Source organism: Centruroides vittatus, unplaced genomic scaffold, assembly GCF_030686945.1.
Source record: "Centruroides vittatus isolate TY-2023 unplaced genomic scaffold, ASM3068694v2 scaffold_2802, whole genome shotgun sequence".
NCBI lineage: Eukaryota > Metazoa > Arthropoda > Arachnida > Scorpiones > Buthidae > Centruroides > Centruroides vittatus.
This window is the reverse complement of record NW_027122693.1, coordinates 301,112-327,887: the sequence shown is the minus strand read 5'-3', so window position 1 is coordinate 327,887 and position 26,776 is coordinate 301,112. Positions and strand designations below refer to the sequence as shown.

The 26,776-nt window shown below is 32.7% G+C and overlaps 1 protein-coding gene across 1 annotated transcript in view; it reads right to left on the bottom strand.

Annotated features, from left to right (window-relative positions):
- The window catches only part of LeuRS (Leucyl-tRNA synthetase), a 46,143-nt gene that overhangs the window by 9,874 nt on the left and 9,493 nt on the right, over positions 1-26,776 (bottom strand). Inside the window, exons 3-19 of the mRNA XM_067285631.1 lie at positions 25,605-25,685; positions 22,304-22,432; positions 20,260-20,421; positions 19,868-19,980; positions 17,307-17,370; positions 17,145-17,212; positions 16,847-17,075; positions 16,676-16,763; positions 15,250-15,380; positions 13,874-14,014; positions 13,731-13,808; positions 7,053-7,138; positions 6,577-6,725; positions 6,327-6,465; positions 2,330-2,600; positions 2,199-2,262; positions 1,942-2,125 (exon numbers count right to left, since the gene is read on the bottom strand). Of these exons, the coding sequence (XP_067141732.1) occupies positions 1,942-2,125; positions 2,199-2,262; positions 2,330-2,600; positions 6,327-6,465; positions 6,577-6,725; positions 7,053-7,138; positions 13,731-13,808; positions 13,874-14,014; positions 15,250-15,380; positions 16,676-16,763; positions 16,847-17,075; positions 17,145-17,212; positions 17,307-17,370; positions 19,868-19,980; positions 20,260-20,421; positions 22,304-22,432; positions 25,605-25,685 (2,177 nt within the window). The remainder of the gene's footprint in view (positions 1-1,941; positions 2,126-2,198; positions 2,263-2,329; positions 2,601-6,326; positions 6,466-6,576; positions 6,726-7,052; positions 7,139-13,730; positions 13,809-13,873; positions 14,015-15,249; positions 15,381-16,675; positions 16,764-16,846; positions 17,076-17,144; positions 17,213-17,306; positions 17,371-19,867; positions 19,981-20,259; positions 20,422-22,303; positions 22,433-25,604; positions 25,686-26,776) is intronic.

Genomic DNA, 26,776 nt, shown 5'->3' with positions numbered 1-26,776 from the left:
TATTTTTTTACAATGGAAAAAATTGAATATTGTGCAGTGATAAAATTCTTATTTTTGGAAGGTGTAGCACCAAAACGAATTCATGAACAATTGTTAAAAGTGTATAAGGACTCTTCACCTTCAATTAGAACAGTAGAAAGATGGATTGCTGAATTTAAACGTGGTCGTACAAGTCTTGAAGACGATCCATGCGAAGGATGTCCAAAAAGTGCATCAACACCAGAAATCATAGCAAAAATACAGCGTATGGTTTCGGAAGATCATTGATTAACTGAGAAAGATTTAGTAAAAGCCCCAGGGATCTCATTAGGCAGTGTGAGCAATATTTTGGCTGAAGTTTTGGTGCGGCACCCATTGTGCACAGAAAGCTGTGTGCACAATGGGTGCCGCATTCGCTAACAACGAAACAAAAACACATTCGAATGCAACTTTCTCAGCAACATTTGGAGAGTTGTGCATTGTTTCATCACTACAGATGAGACTTCGGTCTATCACCATGATCCTGAATCAAAACAAGAGGCTACGGATTGGTGTGAACCTGGTACTTCGACTGAGTTAGGGTCCAGAAATCGGCCAAGAAGGTGTTAGCATCAGTTTTTTGGGATGCAAAAGGAATTTTTTGTGGATTACCTCCAAACTAGTAAAACAATAAACTCGGATTATTATTATAACCTTTTGGACCAGTTGGATGTAAAAATTTGTGAGAAAAGATCTGGTTTAGAGAAGAAAAAAATCATTTTTCATCAAGACAACATATCCTCTCACACAGCTCAAAAAACCATCGCAAAAATCAGTTAATTAAAGTACAAATTGTTGCAGCATCCACCCTATTCACCAGATTTAGCTTCCTCTGACTTCTGTCTGTTCTCACATCTCAAAAAATTCACGTGTGGGAAATGATTTTCATCGAACGAAGAGGTAATAGCAGCTGTGGAAGCGTATTTCGACAGTCTTCCAGATTCTCACTTATGAAATCCATAAATTAGATCACTGGAACAAGTGTATTGAAGTTCAGGGTGATTATATTGAATAATAAAATGTATTTCAAGCCATAAAATCATATTTTTATTATCGAACGACAAAACTTATTGAACAACCTGGTATTTATATAATGAATGTTTAAAATGTAAGTATCATCATGAAAAAACTTTGGATGCTACAGGTGCTGTATTGAAATTGTTAAACTTTGTAAGGATTACAGAGAAAAGAAAGATAGAATTACAGCATTTCTTAGTCACATATAAATATGGATTCAATACAGAAGACATATCAATGGAGAGCTTGCTCTAATATGTAAAAATTGCTTGTTTTAGATTTTTGAAATGTGTCATGCATTGCTTAAAAGTGCATACCTCGCATATGACAGCATGCTCTTATGTGTGCCAGCTTGTTTTTGCTTATATGAGCACTGCACTGCTGTAATAATGTAAATTAAATATACACATACAGATACAGTATCCATTTATTGACAAAAATAAAAATATGTTTCCATTATTATAAAAGATTTTTAAAGTACTTTCAAAAATATAATACAGGTTTTGCCCCATCAATAAGAGATGCTCTTATATATTTGGGAACATAGTGAAATTTTAACAGATAGGATGTAGTTAAAATCAGTAGCGTGTCCAACTGGAAAGCACAGAAGGACAGTATGGGAAGGACATTGAAAAGAAAGATTATAAGTGCATCTATTAGAAGAAAAGGGAGGAGTAGGAGGAGGAACAAATCTAAAAAAAATATAGCATGTAAAATAGATATTTCACATCAGTTGGGAAACTTAGTTTGAAACATGCAAATTATTTTCATTATAAGTAATTATGCTTTATTAAAAGCCAATAAGCATAATTTCTTATTAGTTTTAAGTATAAATTGACAGTTCTTTATAATTTCAAAAAATATTATAGTTCTAAGAAAAGGTTTTATTAAAAACATTAACAATACCTCATAAATACTTTGTCATTGAAAGAGTTAGTGGGACCAACCCTTAGAGATTCTCTCGAAGTAATCATTTCTTTAACCCATTCCAAAAATGCATACAAACGAAGAATGCCTGCATCGGCCATGGTTTCTACAAAATTTGCATCTTCAATTCCGTCGCCCGAATCGGCCAAAGCCAGTCGCATCCCTGTTCAAAATTAATGAAAATTTTTAATAATTTTAAACAAATTGAAACGTCGAAAAGTAAATAATAATAGTACCATCGGCCGAAAATTTTTCGATAGCTTCCGATAAGGTAAGAAAATTTCCCGTAGATTTTGACATCTAAAAAATTTTGTTTTATTTATTTTTATTTTTAAAATAATAAATTTTAATTACGTAAACAACATACTTTTTCAGAATTTAACAGCAAATGACCATTCACTCTTATACCCAAAGGCCACAAGTTGGGTTCTTCGGGCCACATGGCACAATGAGAATACAGGAAATAAGTGAGATGGTTGGGAATGAGATCCTTTCCCGAACAACGTAAATTGAGCGGATACCAGTACCGAAACTCTCGCCTTAATTTATCGAGACTTTCTTTAGAGATGTTTGTGGAGGGGTACGGGGCATTCTTGAAAAATATATAGTCCCAAACTTCTGGTACGAGTTGTTCCGCCCTAAAAAGATATGTTTACATCATTAGATTATACTTTGAATCATCACCATATTTATTTCTATGATAAATATGCACATTCTTTAAAAAAATGTAAACAATATATAGATGCTCACTTGACTGTTATTTTATTTCTATATTATAAACCCGCAGTGGCCAAACTGGTTGTAAGCTGCATGTGACTTCCAGACCCTTATTACACTCCTATATACTTATACAATTTCGTTTTATAAACTTGGTACATACTATTTACACATATAATATTTGTGTAAGTTTATGACTATTATGTAGAGTAATATACACAAAGACTTAAGTGTAACTTGCAACTTAACCTCAGGGTACATTCACAAAGATTTAAATGATTGTTAACTAGCCAGTCATAACAGTAAACTGTTACTATTATGACTGGCAATGATATCTACATTATATATAGTTAAAATACTATAAATTAATGAGACAGCTCTCCAGTAAAGGATATGACTTTTGTGTATTTCTGATAGACACTGTGTAGCTCCTATCATGGCAAGGTTTGGCCTCCCGAATTATAAACAATCCTAAAGTAAGCTACAACAAAATAGGCTAAAAATATCCAAGGTTTTGAGTAATTATAAAACAAATTTGATTGTGATTTCAGAAAACTGGCACAATCACATTCATTTCATATACTTACAATTACATTCACTAATCATTTTCATTGTGTTTAATATGTTTTCTAAATAAATGTATTTTCTTTGCTTTCAATTATATTAGATGCTGTCGCAGGAGGTGCCATGCATCCTCCTGCGACTGCACCTCTTTATTAGGAAGCCATAAGCTGCTACTAGTTTTTTTCTATCTAGCCTGTATATAGCAACATTCTAGATCAGTGGTTTGCAAACTTTTCCAGCTCATATACCCCTTTTATGAAAATTTCATATACCTGTAAACATCCATGGATTGAAAATACTTAAAGGGCATCAAACATTTTTCAACAGTTGCTCCATAATCACCAATTTGCAATTTAAAGTACTACAGCACTTATTTTAGCAATATAGACATGGAATTAATCATTAGATAAAAAAGATTACTTTATACATTTCTGAAGGAGTTAGATTGCTTTAAAGTTTGCAAGAAACTTACTTAAAAGTAATTTATATTTTTATACTTATATGATTTAAAATTTCCTAGATCTAAGTATTTTCTAAATTAAAAAATTGCTGATTTAAAATTACATTTGATGGCCATTATATAGGGTGCATGAAAAATAGCAATTTCTCAATGTCTAGTTCATATATTTTCTAAGACAAAGATGATGAAAATCATTGTACCTTATTAAACGGAAATATGGATGCATGCTTTAAAATTCAATGTAGGCACCAGCATCATCCATCAACTTCTCAAATGACAGAGGATCATGATGTGGATGGATGGATGGCCATTTCTGTGTGTCCACTACAAAATCTGTGGTTATTAGCTTTGAATGACATTTCTTGATTTTTGTTTTGAACAAATTGTGAACTATGAATGGCAACCAATGATTTCAACACATCATAGCATGCAGCAAACTGTGCTCATTCCCGAACAGACAAGCAATTGGCCATTTTTTTTCTGCCACTGTGCATATGGCTTCTTTCACTCACTCTCCAGATTACCAATGCAGATGCAATCGACCAATGGAACTATACAGTTCCATTGGTCGATTACATCTGTGCACAAATTTTATTATGATTGAACTATTATTAAAAAATTATAGTGATTTCTCAATGCCTAGTTACTTTCCACCCAACCAGTTGATTTTGTTTTGTGTGATATTCAATCATAAATACATCCTTGATCTCCTCTTCTTCTCAATCTGCTACAATTCTGAGTTTTTGTTTTGAGGAATATCGAATTCTTTCAGTCAGTTTCTTTGTTCTACAAAGTGATGAGCATTATGAGCATTTCTCATAGTAGCAAGATAACAAAAAAGATCTAGATCAGTGATTCTCAACCTGGGCGATATCGCCCCCTGGGGGCGATCGAAAACTTACAGTGGGCGATTATTTGACTATACGCTTTTGGGGGGCGATAGTCATTTTGCGTGGGCGAAATCATTTTGAATACCCGCTTGCAGTGATGGGCCGCTGCATTTTTATATTGCGTTGCGAAAGAAGCGAATAAAACATTTTGTAAAACAATATTGTTATCCTTTGGTATTTAATTGCTACAATGTATATTCAATGTTTTATATGTCTCCCTAACGGGCAAAATTAATTGGACTGTGAATACAAAGTCGCATCGTACAGTCCGGTATTGCAATCCCTAGTGCGCATGTCTTAGATTCGCTTTGCGTGTGCAACAATTTCAATCATTTGGTCGAGCAGTCAGTAATGAGTATTATTAAATTTGAATTTTAATGTGATCTGTTGTGCTCTCGCCATATATGATATTTGCATTATTTTTAAAATAAACGTATTTCATTTTGTTCCGTATATCATAGGTAAGTTAATTACTACTTATAGGAGAGAGTTGCCATATGCATACTGGTCACCTAATGCGTATTAGGTCATTTATTTCTAAACAAAGGCTTTATATTGTAAGTTCTAATTAAATCGATAAAGTAGGAACAAAAATTCCGTTACAATAATTGTTTTGTTGTGAATTATAAGAGATTGAAGAAATCAGGTGAGTTTTCTGAGCTTTCTTTATAAGATATATTTTTGTGAATAAAATGGTTTACTTACATATAAACTTATTCAAGAAGTACTATTTTCATATAGATACGCTTTAGGATACCGGTATCCGAAAGCATACTGTATGCATTGTCTTGGAAAAATGATTATATCACAAATATTTATCAATAATAATTAAAAAATTGTGGTCAATTAGCAACTTCGGTAGTTATAGATTGGTTTCAAATTATAATATTCCTATAAATTATTACTAAATAATATATAAATCGCATTTGAAATTAAGTGGTACGCATATGGCAGTTCTCCTCTACCCATTGAGTAAATAAATATTTTCAATTTTACTTATTTTTTATATATTTAAAACTGATTTTTTTAAAATTTGAATTATAGATCAACCTCTAAAAATGCCCCAGAAAAAGAAATGCCGGCAATATTCTGTTGAATATGTAAAGTTTGGTTTTATTTCTTCGCCGCAAAACAGCCAACTTCCAATGTGTTTGCTGTGCAATCAGGTATTTTCTAATGAAGCAATGAAACCATCCCGGATGATTGAACATTTAAAAAGAAAACATCCCGACAAGCAGGACAAAGACATTGAATATTTCGAAAATTTAAAAACGATGATTACCAAAAGAAATAAAATAACGGATGTATTCAAAACAGCAACCACAAATATAAATAAAGGATTGGAGGTGTCATATAAGATTTCACGTATAATAGCTCAAAATGCGAAACCAAATGTTATTCTACTATTGTTCCTTTCAAATTTCTTTGGATATATCTTACTAACGCCTAATGTAATCTACCTTATATTAGGGATTATCGTACAATTTTTATCAGTTAAAATTTATAGGGGGGCGAATTAAGAAGCGGGTCTTACAAAGGGGGCATTTGGTCCAAAAAGGTTGAGAAACACTGATCTAGATCATTCAATATTGTAGGAAAGTCCTTCAAAATTGATTCAGATGAGTTTTTCATTTTTCAAAGGCAATATGCCTTATAAAGCTACATTGGAATCAAACTATGCCAATGTAGCTTTATAATAATAGCTTATTAAAAATGTTTTTCCAAAATCTAACCTGATTCCTAGTGGGCCAATTTTGTCACCATTAATGGCTCCATCCTGTAGTAAATGTGCAACAGTATAATAGGCCATGTAGATTGTTGAATCCGAAAGCGATTCTATCAGCCATTGTTCGTCCCAAGGCATTCTGGTACCTGAGAAAAAAATTCATTAAATTTTTTCAAACGAATTATTCTGACAGACATTGAAAGCAATAAAAAGCATTAAGTGCAAAATTCTTATAAGCATTTTACTTTAATACTCACCGAGACCGTACGTGCGAGAACACGCATGTTCGTGAAGCCAATCTAAGGTTGCTAGGAAATTTTTATGAACTTCGTCCGAGTAAGTATCCATCTTATTTAAGGCCGTCTTAGCTTGAGCTTTCCAGTCTGGCTCGCCATAATTTAGGAACCTATAAATAACACATATTAAAGGAAATAATTTACATTTTGGAAGGTAACAAAAATTCAAATATCTTTTAAAAGCTGAAAATTCTTGGATAAAATCACATAAACACACCTTTTGTACTTTTCCAGCAATAACTTTAATCACAGAATAGTTTTCGGCCCAATTTACAGGCCTGTTTCTGGTTAGAAGCCATTCCAAAGATTAAAGAGCCACATTGAATTCTAAAATGGAATAATTTGAATATTCTGTGATGTTGTTTAAGATTCGTAAGTTGCAATTCGGTATTTTTGCGTGTTTGTGTGATTTTACCTAACGAAAATTCAAGACTTACCACTGATCACATAATGCAACAACACATTCGTCTCCAGAACGGGATATTACTTGTTTTTCTGGTTCCATATAAAGAATAGCTTCATTCTATTTTAACATTCAGAAGTTCATACAAAACCTTAAATTATTATTGATTGACAGATAAGATTTTCATATAAATACAAGTAATGCTATAAATTGTAAAATCACCAATTTTATTTCTTAATTGATATTATTAAATAACTTTTAATAGCCAGAAGGCTAAGACAGTTAAACATATTGTTTCTGGGAGACCAATCACCAAAGCTGGATGAGTGAAAATTTTTCAGGGATTTGTCTGCTCTGGATATGTTGGGCCCATCCCTGACTACCCAGCTCCCTCCATTGTCCTTTTAATAATATCTATTATGTGTATGATGGTCTTCTAAACCCATAATGAGAATGATTAACTTTCTCTTAGTGCGCACAGGGCAGAAAGAGTTTAATAAAAAGCTATACTATTTTTATCTTTTATTTCTTGCAATATTAAATTGGTAACTTACATGTATAAGGCAACATACTTATTTAATATAGTGTAATTGGATTATATAATTAAATTAATAAAATGTAATGTTTATGCTTCTGAATGTAATAGATGAAGCTGGATAGCCTCATCTAAGTAATATAATACATACATTGAAGTCTTAACTGACATCTATTTCTTAATCTGGATGAGCAATGGACCTTATCACAGTTACACAGAGTGCTCTCTTGCAAAAACTTTGTGAAAGTTTGATGGGCATCAATGCTGTCTATAGTGTGGTTTTTATTGATATTGCTTATTTTATTATACATGTAATAAAAACCCAATGAATTGTTGCATATAAGGATACACAAAAAAAATTTTTAATCTAAATCAGTTTGTAACCAATAGAGTTTGAAGAAACAGAGCTGCAAAACAAATAACAAACAGAATCAAGTTTTTGGAAACAATTTTTTAAATTCCTACTATTAGTTCACACTCTCCCTATATATATATATATATATATATATATCTTGTTCAAATTTCCAATCGTTAATAAAATACTTTTTATTCATCCACTCAAGTTCAAATACATTTTTTTAAACTTGTAGTGGATGACACTTGATGTTAATACAGTTTTTTCAAATATTAATTCATTAATTAAATTTAATTATTGGTTAATATTACCTGTGGTATCGAAGATGGCGACAGGGAATTTTTTCCCTACGTTCAAGATGGCCGCATTTCCGGTAATCTCGAATCAGATTATCGAGTGATAATCTGGAAGCAGATTAACAATGGATAATCTCAAAGTAGAATACCGAGTGATCTAAACGTTAGGGGGCGTACCCGTACTATCTGTCGCATTATGCAAATTAATAAATTTTCCCGTCGCCGTCTAGTATCTAGGGAAAAAAATTTCCCCATTGCCATCTTCGATACCAAGGGTAACATTAACTTAATTATTAATACTTTAAATAGAGTTTAGCAGTTTGTAATGAAAATTGAAATCAACAGGCAGTAGCTCAATCGGTAAAATGCAAGGATTTCAGTATTTTTCACGTAAAGGTGAAGAATGCGAGTTCAATTTTAAAAAATTTTCTTTATATTACTTGTTCTAGTGGATGTGGGTGATTTAACTGCAAGCTTGTCTTCTATCCAAAAAATAATAATTATTACAGGGTGTCCAAAAACTTGCTGTGCGTTGATAAATATGTAGTGACATTAAAGTTGTCACTACAAATAATGTCATACAGTAATGTCACACAGGTCTTGTGCGGTATTGAATACAAGACTTGTAAGTTGTATCCCGTACCATACAATCAACTGGTACCAAATGGACAACTTACAGGTCTTGTAGGTAATACTGTATAAGTTGATTGTATGGTACTGTGTACAACTTGCAGGTCTCATATTCAATACTATACATTGGGGCAAGACACTACAGTACTAATTTGAGGTAGAGAGCATATATTTTAAATTAAATAAATTAAAAATATGATGAAAAATTGTAGCCCAGCATTATGACAATGTCACAATAAAGAGATATGTATTATATGACCTTCACTTTCACTAATTCATAGAAATCAGTGGCGTGCCGTCATTGGAAGCGATGGAAGCGCCGATTCCACCTTCCAATGACTTTCCCTTGAATTTTATAAAATATAAATTTTCATATTTTAACGTACTTTGAATTAATTAAAATTAATATTTTATTATAACTGCATTATGTATCTTTTACAAATTTCTATACTACATGTGAAAAAAAACGATAAGATTGCTATTGTATATTCGAATAATTCGGTGGCGGAAGGAATGTCGAAACCGGGTCAGTCTCCAATCAGCCAGATTATATAGGCATTAGCACATGCGGTTTACAGTGCACCAACCTCACCCGGTTTAGCTCACCCGGCTAAACCGGGTAAGCGACACACTCGTAAAGAGTACAGCTTTATATCCCGGAGCGGTTGTGGGCTGTTAGCCACCTGCCTGTCAACTTCCAAGCAGCCAGATTATAGGCATTGGCGCATGCGCTTTACAGAGCATCAACGTCACCCGGTTTAGCTGTTGGATGCTTCACACATAAAGCTTCTAACTTTATATCCCGGACCGGTTGTGGGCTGTTTAGCCGTTTGCCTGCTAGATATTCGGCCGCTTTCGCCCGATTACGTGAATCACGAGTAGACTAGATCAACGGCGGGCATCCCCGGCCCGCGGGCCAGCTACGGCTCGCGAGATCTTTAATAGATTATTAAATTGGAAAAATAACTAATTAATAGTTAATTTTCCAATTCTTTGTAATTTTCGAAAACGATAAGAGAAATAAATGTAGTATAAACTTTTTATTTATTTATTTCATATTTGCAGACTAAAAAAATTACGAGTCACAAAAAGGCATCAATTAACTACTACGGCCCGCGGAAAAACGTAAAATTTATTCTGGCCCGTGTTATAAAAAAGGTTGCCCACCCTAGACTAGATTTATAACTTAACCCAACCGATAGGAGTTTACTGGCATGTTTTTATGATAGTTCTGTATAGTTGACGGGAGTTTAAAAAAATCCATTAAAATATTTGATATATTTATTCCGCTCTCCCATCTTATATTACTTACGGGTTTCAATATTAAACCGGTGATATTACGATTATAGTATGTCCCATCTGTAAGGGAATGCAGAAAAAACGTGTACAATTCTTGTATAATGTTAAAAAATTAACTGTTACTTTGGCATCATTATTTACAACCAAATTTAATGAATGAGACGTACAATGGTACAAAAAAAGCTCTAGAATTTATTTTCCTTAAATGTACGATCTAAGTATCGGTTGTCATAAAAATTTCTTTCCACTTTTTTCCCAAGACTACAGATATTCGAGTACAAAGTAACTGGTTTCGAGTTATTTCTACTAAGAAGTAGTTAAATAATTAAGAGATTAGGGAATGGTGACATAAGTAAAACCCTGCTGACTTAAACAAAAGCTTAACCGAAGCAATTACTAGCTCAGTACAGTGGGGAACTGATTTCCGTGTACACCTGGTACTAAAACGAATTGCAGTAGTTAGAAAACAAATGACTATTAAGTTTAACATATTACCATCTATGGTGAGAAACGTTTAAAATTTACAACGGCCCTGTCGCGTCCTTTGAGATATACTAGTGATGCGACAAAAGAGGCATTTGACATTGACCGGTATCGGCACCCTCGGGATTTGTCATGCATGCATTCACTGTACACCTACCAAAATCGTCTCTGTTTCCATTTGTGAGCCACTCGCAGGGAGCAATTTTAACTCAGTGGATTGTTTAAATATTTAAAAATAAACAATATTTTATGTTATTTTTATATACGTTTCTTCGCAAAAGTATATTCATACAATTGAATATTTTGTACCAGGTATGTATAATTGTATATCCATCACAAATTTTATTTTACCAAGTAAGTTTTAATAATTTTATTTTTAATTTTAGCCCTTATATCATGGCTAGCGATTTAAACTGTAATTGTGATATTGAAAATTTACTTAAAAAAAGTTTTGGCTCAAGACAATATAATGAAAAAGAAGCCATTATTAAAAGAGAAAGACCAACGCCTAAATTAAATATAAGTACTTCGACAAAAAAATTTGTTCGACATTTTCACGATAAAATTTATCAAGACGTAAAATGGCTTTGTGGATGCATAAAAATGCAAAAATTGTTTTGTTGGCCTTGCCTATTATTTTCAAATGAAATTAGTGTGTGGAATAAGAATGGCTTTGACGATTTAAATAATTTGAGTAAAGCTAGAAAAAGACACGAAAATCGTAAATGTCACATCGATTCTTTCGTAAAATTGAAGCAATTTGGAAATCAAAATAGAATAGAATTTAACATTAGTAAACAATATAAAATTAATATTGAAAATTATAACAAGATAGTTACGGCTAATAGATATATTGTATCTAAATTAATAGATATTACATGCTTTTTAGCAAAGCAAGAATTGGCATTTAGAGGGCATAGGGAATGTATTGAATCTAATAACAGAGGTAATTATATTGAACTCGTTTCTTTATTAAGTACGTCAGATAATCAATTAAAAATGCATTTAGAGAAGTCTACAGTTTTTACTGGCTTATCGAACAAAATTCAAAATGAGCTCGTCAATTCGTTAGGAAACGTTTTATTGCAAGAAATTAAAAAAGAAATTGAAAACGCAAAATTTGTTGCTATAATTGTAGATGAAACAACGGACATTAGCCACAGAGCCCAGATGTCGACTGTATTTCGTTACGTGAAAGAAAACGGTAACGTCGAAGAAAGATTTGTGGGCTTTACTGATGTGAGTGAGAACAGAGACGCAAATTCGTTATTCACTCACATTAAGAGTTACTTAGACGAATTTCAATGCACTAAAAAATTAGTGGCACAAACATACGACGGTGCTGCCGTAATGGCCGGACAACATAATGGTGTCCGAGCTAAAATTAAAGAAATATCCAAACATGCTATTTTCGTACACTGTTATGCTCACAGATTGAACCTAGTTTTCTCTCAATCTGTTGGATATATAAAAGAATGTAAAATATTTTTTCAAACTATGACAGGATTTTCTTCATTTTTTTCTAAATCTTCTAAAAGATCTCACGCCTTAGATCTAGAAGTCAATAAGCGTTTTCCTTCAGCCACACCTATTAGATGGAATTACAATAGCAGGATTGTAAACTGCGTTATGGAGTATAAAGAAGAATTAAAACTTTTGTTGTTGAATATGGTTGAAAGTCCAGAACAATGGGATTCTGATACTACAATTGCCGCAAGAGGATTATACCATTATTTAATAGATTTTGATTTTCACTTTTTATTACTAGTTTTTCATCAAATATTTGCACATTCAGATATCCTTTTTGATATATTACAAAAAAAAAATTTTAATATAGCATATTGTATTACTAGAATAAATCACTTTATTGATTTTTTACGACAGAAAAGAAATGATTTTGATTTGATTTGGGACGCTTTGAAAAAAGATGAAACTTTTTTAGAAATTCAACCAAAAAGAGGAATGAGACATACTGATATTGAGTCTAAAAAGGATTTATATAGACGTCTGTTTTATGAAATAATGGATACATTGATACAAAATTGTATTGACAGATTTGCCGACATAAAATCTCTAGAATTTTTATCACTTTTAGATTTTAATAATTTTAAATATTATGAAAAACAATTTCCCGAAGAGAGTTTTAATGCTTTACGTAAATTTTATGGAGAATTTTTTAATTTATGTAAATTACGTAGTGAATTGCAATATTTATATTCGTGTCCGGACTATATTGGCAAGTCACTCTTAGACATAAAAAATATTATAATTAATGATGACCTAAACAAAGACGTACTAATAGAATTATATGGTTTAATATCATTAATTTTTACAATACCATCTACCAGTGCGTCTGTTGAGCGTAGTTTTTCAACAATGAAGCGAATTCATACATTCGCCAGGAACACTCAGTCGGAGGAAAGATTGTCGTCACTAGCGTTGCTTTCTATAGAAAAAGAACTTTTAAATACGTTGATGGAATCAACGACGAGTGACTTTTATGATAAAGTAATTAACGACTTTGCGGGAAAACATCGCCGAATAGAGTTAATTTATAGAAAATAAAAAAAAGAAACAAGTTTTTCTATAATTGTATTATGTATGTATTATTTGTATTTTAGAATTAAAGTACATAAATTGTTTATTTTTGTCATTCGCACGTACGAATGGACCCTAGACCATCACTGACGCGCAATTAACTGATTGCCCCTGAAAGTCGGCTTCTTACAGAAACACAGCTTCCCTATCATCAAATGTCACGGCACGCCACTGATAGAAATTATTATCCTTTATCTTACAACATAGTACAAATGAACAAAATGGCTTGATGTCCATCAACACTAAGCTAATCACCCTAGATGACATCAAAGTAACGGCGCATGAGCACAATAAGTGTAATAAGGTCCATTCCCCAGGAATTTTTCAGTAGTGAGTCTGGATATGTTGGGTATACTGTCTGTTACCACTTGTCCATGTGTTATGGGCCTTGTCAAACTCATGATAAAAGGCCTTTTTAGGTACACACAGGTCAGAAAGAACAAAGAATGATATACAATTAAATGTGTAAAAAGTAAATTTGAGTGAATTTTTTGTTTAAATACACTAGAAACTCACCTTATCAATTAAACTTTTTTGTATTTGTTTTTTAACTTCTTGTATCTTTTTCCCTTTATGAGGTCCTACTATCAGAACCTATTAAATAAAATATATCAAAATTATTGATATAATTTATATCATTATTTAAAGATGATACTTACTCCTTCATAAAATCCTTTAAGATAAACTTTTTCTTTAGCTTCTGCTAATTTTTCTCGGTCATTCTGACTTTGTATTTTCAACTCTTCGCAAACAGTTAATGCACTCAGACAACCGAATCCTGGAACGTCTATTATAGGAACCTACAGAAACAACTTATGAGATCAAAAAGTCTTAAAGTTTGATACATTTCTCACTAAGTAAAACTGTAAAATGTTTCTACAGAATATTTTACCATTAAAAAATAATTGAGAGTGATACTCTAGTTAGGGTATTGTTAAAAATTATGTGAATTTAGTAAATACACATCCAAAACTTAAGAACAAACACTGAAGAATTGCTAGCAGTGATAGCTAGGAAACGTTACCAAACCAGTTGGTGTCAAGCCCACCACACTATTGTGAGTGCTGCATCACAATTTGTGGTAAACATAATCCATATCGACAGTTCTCCCTAACTGGGTATTAGTAAGCACTTTCCATCCATTCTCCACGTATGCTGTATGTATCTTTTCCATCAAAGACTTTCTTTTATTGCTTTGGTTTGTAAAATCATATAAGTTGTCATGTACTACCCTGTGTTAGATGTCAATTAATACAGCTCTTGCCATATTTGTCTGCATTCATCTACAGTTCTTTATATTTGTGTACAAACATCATCCATCCTTAAATTCTGGAGTGTGTATTATAAAGATTTTCAATAGACTTTTTAATGAGTTAATGTGTATCATTAAATTCTAATGTTCAATATTTGTAATTTTTAAGCTGAGGAAATATAAATTAAATGCCTAGATGATATTGTAAAAGGATATAAGTTGGATTTAATAAAGAAAATCAAAAAACTAGATCAGAAAAAGAAAATTAATTAGGGATGTAGAAGGCACAAAACAGTTATATTTCAAAAACATTTAAACAAAGTGTGGCGGCTGAATAATTGTATCCTGGCGCTGCATACGAAAATCCAGGTGGCACTTTCAGGAGAATATAAAAACCCACTCTTTTCTGGCTTGTTCACTTCTCTGCGGATGACTTGTACGGTTCTATCTTAAATCTTGTAGCCGAGTTCTCTTTACTCGACAAGTGTAACGAGTATTGTAGATTACTGTAAATAAATCCATTTGAAAGAAACCTGGCTTCGGATATTTCAAATCTTAACGAACATTTAAGTGGTGATACTAGACTGCCACACAAAGAATATTAAAGACTCAAATTTGTTATTTTTTAAAATGAGTTAGAATGAAATAAGAAAAAACAGTGGAATTTAAAGATGTTATTACAGTTATCATTCAAATCTTATCAAATGTTTTAGTAATTGTTACTTAAGTTAAAAGTTGAATTTCTGAAACTTATTTTAAAAGCATTATAATTTTAAAACTTACTGCTTCGTAAGGAAGAACCATTTCATCTGTAATTCCAAATTTGTTTCGAAATTCTGGCTTATTTTTCAGATCTCTTAAAGCGGCAAAGTCGTCGGGAGAATCCGACGGTACGCTCGTCACGATACCGGTACCTTTTTAAAAGTTAATTAATTAAAACATAATTTTCTTTTGTTTCATTTACTTCAAATAGCACGTAATTTTGCAGAGGAAATTCAATCATAAAGATGAATTATGTAATGTGATTCGAATTAAAACCTTTTCACTATTTTACACAATATTACTAATTGAATCCGCAAGAATTCAGTATACATTTAGAGGTATATGAAATGTACCTCTAAATATATTACCTACATAATAAATGTAACTAACCAATAGTTATTACAAATACCGATGGAACAAGCAGATTCTTTAATGAGCTAATAATTACTAAGTATTTACCCTTCTAACTTTGACAATTAACACGGGTTATCAGGAATTAACAGGGATCACTCGGACACATATTAACAAATTATTTTTATTATATGCATTTTGGATTGGTAACTTGCAGATCCCTCTTCAGTAAATAGATATAATCTATACCAAGAATCACACCCTCCTGTTTGACAATTAATCACCCACTACATAGTAACACTAGAGATATCATCAGAACACATTAACTGTTGGAGTTAGAAAGACATTTGTAGATGTGCTGAATTGTCAAAAAAAATCCTTTTTTAAGTGATTATGTAAATAACTAAAAAACTCCAACACATATTGCTAATTTTAGCTTAGTCTGTATTAAAATTACTAAACAATTTGCCAGCGCCTGCCTTCTATGTCACCCCCATTTATTGCTATGGTGACCGATATAGTTATATCTAAAATTAGCATGGAAGCTAAGGTTGGACAGAGGTCTAGATCAGGGGTGGCCAACTTTTGTGCACATAAGATCTACTTTTTATCGTAAAAATGTGTCGCGATCGACTTGTTGTCATAGGCATAGTCTAAGTGGGGAGGGGAAAGTGTGAAATACATACTATGTTTATACACTGTTTCAGTACAAAGTGCACTCATTGCTTATGAGTCGAGTCATAACTGCATGCATACAGTTGCATTCGGTTACAAATATAATACATTAAGTCAAGACATCGCTAGCGATCGACCAAAATTGGCACGGCGATCGCCCGGGCGAGCGCGATCGACTTGTTGGCCACCCCTGGTCTAGATGATGTTAACAATGCATCTGCATGATAAGCAAAAGATGAGGGTTTGAGTCCCACCGTGGGGTATATATTCGTTTTGGAATATTCTAAAATTGAAATTTAATATTATATTTAGCAAGAGATGGCAGCTCTGGTGGTCTGCTTCCTGCAAACTGCTTAGTAATTATTTAGCCTTGTAGCCAAATAAAGAATCCAGCTGTTCCTTTAGTATTTCTTTTCATTACCTTTATCTTCTTTGATTGTCATCATTGGAAGTGTATATACAACATCATAAGTAGTCAATGGGGCTTTCAATTTAACACCTAATATGTCCTAGAACGTTTTATGAAATTAATAAGTTAATACAGCTAGAAATAAACTCATGTTGCCAATAAAATCATTATAAATTTTCTAACTTTTCCTTCTAATTCCAAAACAACATTCACTCTTCCATTTTCTTTAGTAAAACCTTGATAGCTCATATTTCTTGCCGCTCTTCTCGTACATATGAAAATTTCTTTATTATTGACTACTTCGAAAGCTATATACTTCATATCGGGTCTTATCCAACAGTTTGTCTGACCGTACATGGTCTCGGGACGAAGGGTCGCGGCAACCAAATACACACAATATTTTGAATATTTGCTGAAATATTATTTTAAAAAGTCAGATATTTTATAATCAAATAATTAAACACTATTTAAAAATCTTTACCTAAGTTTAGATGGAAATGGCTGAAGAAGCTTCAATTTAATCAGTGTATATTCTTGAGGACCAACACCCTAAAATAATTAAAAATTTAATAATTTTTTAGTAATCTGGCATCTGAAACATATTTTTTTTTTTTTTTGAATTAAAAGTGTATTTTTAACTTACCTCGCCAGTGCTGCGGTCGTGATCCATACAAGGCTGATTATCTTTCGGAGAAAATATTGTATACCTACATAACAAATAGTACCATTTAATATATTCAACAGCTATGTGATAGAACTGAATACAAAAGAAGAGTTCTGATAAAGAGTAATAACATTTAAATGATTTACTTATTTTAATATTAATATTTACATACTAGGGGTTATCTCCCTACTTAGGGTACCTTTGGAAGTGCTTATAGATCATTTGATTGGCAGCAGCAAATGACATTATTGGTAATTAGTCGGTCATTCTCTAACTCTCGAAGATTGGCAAGTCTGGTAGCAACTGGTACGTCACCAGAAACTTTACAGGAAATGTTTTTGAATGATGCCTGCTTTCGGCAGTCGAACCTTGTTCAACTGCCAAAAACATCCTCTGCTTAAGAATGCAACTAAGAGCTATCATATTTTAAACTGAACATATCGTAAAAGTTCACACGTTGTTTTGAAGAATGAACATTTATGAGAAGAGAACAATAGCTGTTCTTATAAACTATGAATTAGATTAAAAAAATATGAATTAAAAACACCTAAACTCCAAGAATTGTTTTTGTAGACTTTTTCTACTTTAAAAATTACTGTAATAGTTGAAGAATTTAATAGAAGATCCATTATAATTTGATCATCTTTAATATATAATAAATTAGTAATTAAAATAAAAACTTTAAAGAAGGATTTTCTTCTAAAATAAAGCTACATAAATAATTTTTCTGCTTTTTAACGTCTACAAAATAAGAATAAAAATTTACAGAGAAGAGGAAAATAGAATCTCTCAACTTAATGTTTTATTTACAAAGTAACTGATAAAAAATATACATCAACAAAACCTGATAATATAAGCAAATACACTCACAACAGCCGTAAATGAACGGGTTAAATTTGGTACTAGAGCTAGGCGTTAGGCGCCATCTCTTGTTAAAACTAGTAATTAGTAAAATTAATTAAAATGTTATAATTACTAGTTTTAACAAGAGATGGTGCCTAATACCTAGCTCTACTACCAAATTTAACCCGTTCATTTACGGCTGTTGTGAGTGTATTAACTGATAAAAACTGGTTATATAGCTAACTCTGACTAATAAGGGGTGAAGGCTGTCTGACCTTACAAAAGTCCGAGTTAGCGGAATGTGTTTCTCTGATGTGTAAATATGGTACAGAAATTTATTATGATCGGCATATGCAGAAGTTTTACTAAGATTATACTGTTGAATTTATTACTAACAGAAAACGAGCTCCAAAAGTTTCAGGACAGTATTGTGAGATTTCCCGCTCTATTTAGAGTTTTTACAGCAATATGTTAATTGATTTCTCCTTTCCCCAACTTCTTTCAGGAGAGGTCAAGAGAGTGACCCTTTACTATGATGCAGTAAAGCGGTGACTTCCTCTTACAAATGACGTTCCAAGCGTCATGGAAAATTTTCCCCCCTCGCATCTGAGTTTCAATTATATGTATCCACCTTCCTGGGACATCCTCATTACCCAATTAGCATAAGAGGAACCAATTCCTCGATTGAGAGTAGAAAAAGGGTCATTTTGCTGAGAGGTCCGAACCGAACATTCCCACATCGATGATTCATCAAAGGACAACAATTATTTCATAAGTCCCAACCCAGATCTTAACCTTCCGATCCTATCATCCGGTATTGGGAGTGCTAACATATCTAAAAAGACAGAACATTTGATTTGGGACAGTTTATATCAGCAATTATTAGTCATGAATCATGAATCAAACTTACAAATATCACCTGATGTGTGAGTCAGCTTCCGCAAGATGTGGATATAAAAAGGGGTCCAATCCTAACTTCTGGGTAATCATCGTCAGGAGAGACCAAGGACCGAATCAAGACCCGTTACCACTGACTCCCAAGAGATCTTATGGACTCCGTCGCCATCCGTTATCAGGTATTCATTTGTACTCTCTCTCTCCAACCTAACAATCTACTTCTGACTTTTGCCCCTTGTATCGGCCGAGGCAAACGCTATCCTCTATACATACTAGGCTGCTTATTCGTGAACTGTATGAATAGGATTTATAGCCTTAACTAATTGTCGCATTTAACTGAAACGGGACAGCATCTATGTTATTTTTGAGTTTTGTGTCTGTTTTCTTATTTTATTTTATTAAATAAGTATTTCTTTAAATCCTGTTGTCCTCGAGTATGACCGACCCACTATCCCGACCTCACCTGCCCCTCCACTTGTGTAATTGCCATCCAGTGACACAGTGACAGACCCCATAGGTCCGTGCCGGTAAGAGGGAGAAAGAAGCTCGCCGCTCTTTCCCTCCTTGGTTCTCACAGTATGGTATAGAGTAATGTATAGTCTTTAGTAACTTACCAACTACGGTAATATATTGCATAGTATCGGAAAGACTTCCCGATACAAAAAAACACTCATTAATTACAATTTTTCTATCGTTAAGAAATTTTAACTTGTTGTTTTTAAAAATATTCGTACGAGTTACATGAAGTTCGAGCTAACAAGGGTTTACTGTATTAATAAGATAAGGAATATTAAACATACCTTTTACCATAAAGTACTCTATTCCTTTCTTTTAACCTAATATATTGCCATCTTACAAAGGAATCATAAAACGGATTAACGTCGGTGGTAAGAAAAGATCGTCTCCAATCGACCTGTATTTACATTAAACAGTTTGTCATTTTAAAATCTTAATTATTTTAATGCATAACAACAAAGTAAGCCTTATTCAAATCAAAAATATTGTACTTTCTTATTATTTACATTAAAATAAAAGAAAATTGAATTCTCGTCAAATGACTTAAGTTAATTCATTTACTAGATTTTTTTAAAATATGCATTCTATACTTAATTATCACTTATTACAAATGCCAATTTATTTAATAAATAAATTAAAATAATTAAAATATTTAAAAAAAATTATTAAAACTTACTTTCAATCCCATTGATTTTAAATCCTGAATTGCTAATGGAGGGAAATAATGGAGCCAATAATCGGCGTCGGCAAATTTCTTAATTTCTTCATTTTTCAGACCTAACGATGCCATAATTTGCCACTGATAACGTGCCGCACCTACTTTAGCTACTGCTTTACTCTGGAATTAATAAAATATAAAACAACATCTCAAATAAGTCTAATATACTTATCGACAAAGACTACGATTCTCTTTAAACTGCGCAACTGTGCACAGTGATAGTATATATTAATGTTTTTGCAATCATAAATCATAATTAGATACTAATTTTTCTTTATGAATGTGCATTTGCCACTCATCTCATATTTAATTTAGTTCTGAGAGTGTTTCCAGATTGAGATTTTTTATTGACTGACAGAAATTTTGGGGAATTTCTTAAGATGACCTTTTTCACTTTGATCTTTTTTCAGTAGACTAAAACAAAAATGTTTACACGATAGAACCCGTGAAATACTGTTTAAACATTGTAATCAAATATGCTGTTTGGAATTATTCTTTAAAAAATGATTCCTATTGCTAGCAAGGGGAGGGCCAGACATTTGGGTCTCTGATTTGAACGAAACTTGGTGAGCACGTAGCCCTAAACACAAACAGCTTGTCGTCCAAATAATGGGACCCACTTCTCAAACATTTCCAAAAAATTAGGCCTTGAAAATTTAGTGTTTAGCTTATAAATCTTTGGAAATTTCATATCCAAGAGTGGCAACAGCCGAGTGAATAAGACGCTAAGCACCGGACCTAGATGATGTATTATAGGTTCGGAGATTTGGTTTCGTTTAGTTAATTTTATGTGTAACTTTATTATTTTACTGCATCATTATTATTTGTCACGTTTAAACCTTATAAAACAAGAGATTAAAACTTGTGATATCATTCCTGTTTAGCGAAAACAAGCTGCTATAGATTTAACTCTTTTACGTCATTAAATAAAACTTTTATCTTTTCACATTTATTTCCGCATATTTTACATGCTACGTCCTCATAAGTGAATAAGCTTCAGACGTTACTGCACAGTGGACGAAATAAACTTAATGAATGAAACAGACAAGCGATACATAAATAGGGTAGCAAGATCACAGCATTTTATTTTTTAATTGTTATTATTATGGACAATTTCCACACACACTTATATTATAATAATAATGCAGTAAAATAATAATGTTACACAAGAAAAAACTAAACTAAAATTTCGAAGAATTGAACTTACGTCATCTAGCTCTAGTGCTTAGTGTCTTATTCGCTCGACTCTTGGATATGAAACTTCCAATGACTTATAAGCTAAACACTAAATTTTCAGATGCCCATTTTTTGAAAATGCTCAAAAAGTGGGTTGTAATTACTTGGACAAGAAGCTGTTTGCATTTAGGGCTACGTGCTCACCAAGTGTCGTTCAAAGACCCGAACATCAGGCCCTCTCCTTGCAAACGACAGTTTAACACGTTACTTTTGCTTTCCAGACACTAAACTGATAAGGCTACCAGCACCTGCATTAGTTAGTAAGTAAAACTAGTGGCTATAAATAATTTGAAGTGGCGAAAAAAATTTAAAACTGGCGAAATGGTGACGATACTTTTAAATTTTCCAGAGTGATCCCCCGCAACTGTTAAGAAACAGTACCGTTTTTGCAAACTATTTCTTGCAGAAGCATGCACAAAGTTACAATAAACAGACTATACACTCAAACCTGTTTTTGTGCGATTTGTTTTGTACAATTTTTTTGTGCGGTATACCAATTTGATTGAAATTCATATACCGCACAAAAAAAGACGGCACAAAAACAGGTTTAAGTGTATAGGTGTACATTTATTTGATTTCTGATTAACGACGAGTTTAAATCTAGAAAGGATGTGGTTCAGAACATTCTGGCTTTAGGGTCCTATAATGTAAAATGCACTTTGATGACAATGATAAGTTCTGTTGATAAATATTTTGCCACGAGATATTATGAATACCTTTTGTTTTAAAACTTCTAACCATTTAATAATAAAATAATAATAATTACCTTTTTTCCTTTTGATTTATTAAGAGAAATATCATCTAATTTTGGTTGCTCTTCATTATCTTCGTTATCAGGAAATTTAGGTGGGTAGCCGTATTCTTCCATTTCCCATTTCAATTTGTCTGCACAGGCCTTTGAAAGTTAAAAATAAAACAGAAAATGATTGTATATTAGCAATAAATTTATGCGGTGGATGATCGGTTAACGAACGTAATTCATTTCAAAACTTTTCGCTACCCGAATTGTTCGTTAACCGATTATTAATTTACCATAGATTTTTATGGGAATTTGATTAATTCATTCTGGAGACCCCAAAAAAATAAATAAAAACCTATATATTCTTACTATGTTTATTTATATAATAATAAATATCCATATACACACAGTCTTGTATTTTTATCAGTCGTGTAGTTTTTCTCTTTGTGGGAGATTAAAAAATCTGTCCAATCTCGATTGCTTTTCTTTCTTCTTCAGGTTTTTCAGAAGTAATTAATAACATTGTCGACATAGAAATCCCCAAACCTATTAATCTCGCATCAACCCGTTTGGATGTCATTCTAAGACCGTTGTTCATCCTCTGTGACATCCTCCTACTTCTTCAAAAGATCTTTAATAGCAGATGTTGGCATTGATCCTCTTTCATCTTCCTCGTTTTGATAAGAAACAAATATTGCTGAGTTTCTTGGTGTTCTTCATTCAAGAGTTCTTGGAGTTCTTTTGTTGTCAGAACAGTTTCAGGTTCCATTATGAGCTCTTCAATGTCATATTCGATTCATCTGCAATTCTGGATCTCTAACAGTTGTCACAATTTCATCCCCATCTCCCTGAATACAGGAGAGACAGCTTTCACCAAGCAGAATTCAATTGTCGTTGAGTGACTTCTGACCACGCCTTTTGAATGAGCCGTATAGCTTCAAGAACTTTTCAACTTTCAAGACTTTTCAACTATCAAACTTTTCTTTCCGAAACATTTTTAATGTCGTCGTTGAGGAGAACTGGCATGCTTCAAAACAGTGCTCAAATGTACAATTTCTTGAAACCCACAATAACCTCTTGATTCATTGGTTGAATCAATGAAGTGGGATTTGAAGGCAGAAACTGAACTGTCAGCCAGGGAAAGTCTTCCAGTAAATTATCTTCAAGGTCTTTTTGGTGTCCTGGTGCGTTGTTTAATAGCAACAGTGCGTTCAATGGCAATTCATTTATCTGAAGGTAATCCTTGATGCTCGGAGCACAAACTTCAAACACCCATTCTTTGAAAAGAGCCTGGGTGACCCATGCCCTTTTATTCGATCTCTACATTACTGGCAGTCTTTCTTTAATTATGGAATTTTTTTTGAATGCTCTAGGGTTCTCAGAGTGATAGACAAGAAGTGGGATAAGCTTCATATCACCACTAGCATTAGTTACCAAAAGTAATGTCAATTAGTTGTCCATGGGTTTATGCCCTGGAATATTTTTTTCGTCTTTCGTGATGTAGGTACGGTTCAGCATGCGCTTCCAAAATAAACCAGTTTCATCACAATTGAAGATTTGTTGTGGACAATATTCTTTTTTAATGAATTCTTCAAATTTGAGACAACTTCTCAGCTTCTTCTTTATCTGCACTAGCAGACTCACTGTGAATTACCAACTGTTTAATGCCAGATCGCCTTCTAAACTTTGCAAATCATCCAGTGGTCGCCTTGAATTCTGTCTCCTCTTGTCATGAATGTGGAGTTTGTTTCTCCAGTTCTTCAGAAATTTCTTTAGCTTTCTCTTGAATGATAGTCATACTAGTTACATCTCTTTTCATTTCCCTTTCTTTTATACAAATTAAAAGCAATCTCCATTTTTTCATGACTGCACATCTTTGTTTCTTAGATGTGATTTTCGTTACTCCTTTAGCTGCTCAAGTCTTCTTGATTATATCTTTAATGAATATCTGATAGGACAGTTAAACTCTCACCTTTAGAAAATAAAACTGCGCAAAACTTAACAAGTGCCTGACAGTCTTGCAAAGACTATAAAAAATTATTTGTCAGGAAGGTAAACGAAAAGCTGGAATTACAATGGAAAGTTTTGAAGTTTGGAGGAATACTATCCAATTTGTATCGGGGTTGAGTGTCAGTGTTGACATCTTCTGTGCTCTGGAAAGTTTTAAATTGTTACTTGGAGACAAGGAAAAACCAGTATTTGTTATTTTATGTTGCTTCTTTCTGTGTTTGTTCTGTGAAGTGTTTATTATCCGAACATAAAAATCTTTCGCGAAAACATTCATTATCCGATTTGTTTGCAGTCTGAACTGTTCGTTAACCAATCATTCACTGTATTATTAATTATAAGCAGTATATAAGTATAGGTATGCACTGCTTAACAATGACAGAGGTCCTGTAAGATTACAATGGAACTGAAAATTCATATCTGCCTGTATCTTTTCTATGTTCAGTTGTACACTTTTGATAAAACGTTACGTATGTCTATTTTGCATATAATGCAAGATATAGGCTGACAAAGACCACACGAACCAAAAATGTCGAAACTCGGCAGGTTTATTTCTGTATATGAAGCATTGATAAAATTAAATTTTGGTGGCTAAAGGTCAAGGCAGTGAGGAGGTAAAAGGGGGTATTGTGTAATATCTCAAGTGGGGACAGACTTTATGAAAATTTTATTTGTGTTTTGCATTTGAAATATTTTTAGAAACTTGTTTCTAACCTCAACATTATTTGAAGTTGAGGTTAGAGACAAGTTTGAGGAAAAGGTTACTTACACACACACACACACACACACAGATATATATATATATATACAAGGGGGTCTTCCATAAAGAATGCTACCAATTAAATTGTTATAATTATATTAATTATTATCCAGAATGTTGTAATGTATATTAAAATATCGGAAAATTATAAAAGTCTCCCATTTGCCCATTACAATTTCTTAATGTGGGTGACTCTTGTCACGCCACACACATCCAGCCGATGCTCAAATTCTGTTTAAGCTCGCTACGGCAAATCCTTTTCACTTCTCTCAAGGCAGCCACAATTCTACAGCTCTTACAATTTACTCACATTGCAGAATGATGAGTGATTCTGTTTCTGAGAACAGAACACAAAAATGCCTTCTCGATTGTGAAGTCGCCATTTTATTTTATGTTTGAATGCAGATACGAGACGAAACTCGGACAGTTATTCTATCGATTGGTGTACGTCGGATGATAATTAACATAATTACTGTAATTTAAGATGGTAGCATTCATTTTGGAAATCCCCATATATATAATATCATTTAAGTAAATATGTAATAATTTAAAATCATTTACTTTGATGGGCATCCCAGTACAATGAAAACCAAATGGAAATAAGCATTTTTTTCCCTTCAATCGCTGAAAGCCAACAATAAACTGAAATGACAAAATACAGTATTTAGTATTTTTCCAACAAAATATAAAATATTAAAGGTACTCCTCACTTTACGACCGAGTTCCGTTCCGACGACTATGTCGTTAAGCGAGGAGCTTGCGCCGGGAATATAGGATCATTGTAAAATTATCCAAATTATGCAACAAACTTCAAATTTGTTCATAAAAAGACTATTATAGTATGCTATTAGCCTATTATAGTATGCTTAGTGTGCATGTCACCATTCGCCACTAACCAACACTCAAACTGAGAAAGGGGCTTCAATTCCCCGAATTGAAGGTCGAAACTCGATTGGTCGTTAAGCAGATAGGTCGTAAAGTGAGGAGTACCTGTATTTATTAAGAATTAAAAATAAAACAGTAATTAATGATAAAACACAGAGTTAAGAATCTAATTATTTCTGAAATTAAAGTTTTAACTATTCACTTATTTAGGCACTCAGATTGATACGTTCATATGTTCTCGTGTGTATATCTTATAAATATCGTGTAAAGACTGATGTTGTAAGGTATCATTTCCAACAGACAATAATACATCTTCCCAAGGAGAATCTTGGGATCAACACTTACATTCACTATAGTCTTTATTGCATATGTTCTCAAATAGATCTATCATTGTATACAATGACATTATATTATTATTAATGTAATTTGTCAATTCTTATTTCTTACAAGAATATAGGTGTCAATGTTAAGGTAATGTGGTCTAGGTTGAGAAGACAGTATTGAACGCTTTATGCAATTAAAGTGTTTTAAATAATAATTGCAACTTATAATTTTATTTGAATCTGCAAATGCATAAAAATTTATTATTTATATTAATAAATAATAAATTAAATATGATAATTCTAAAAAATAAAAAATATCCAAGAATGTAAATACTTAATTGTTAGGATGTGGAAAACCAAATACAGTAGAGCATCGATTATCCGACTCCCGATCAACCGTCACATCGGTTAACCGACCTCGTTCTAGTCGGCAAATTCAAATGTCCACGAGTGATGTGGCGCTACAATATTTGGCTATGTTTGGCTACTTTAATACAGTAGACCCCCCTATAACACGGTAGATAC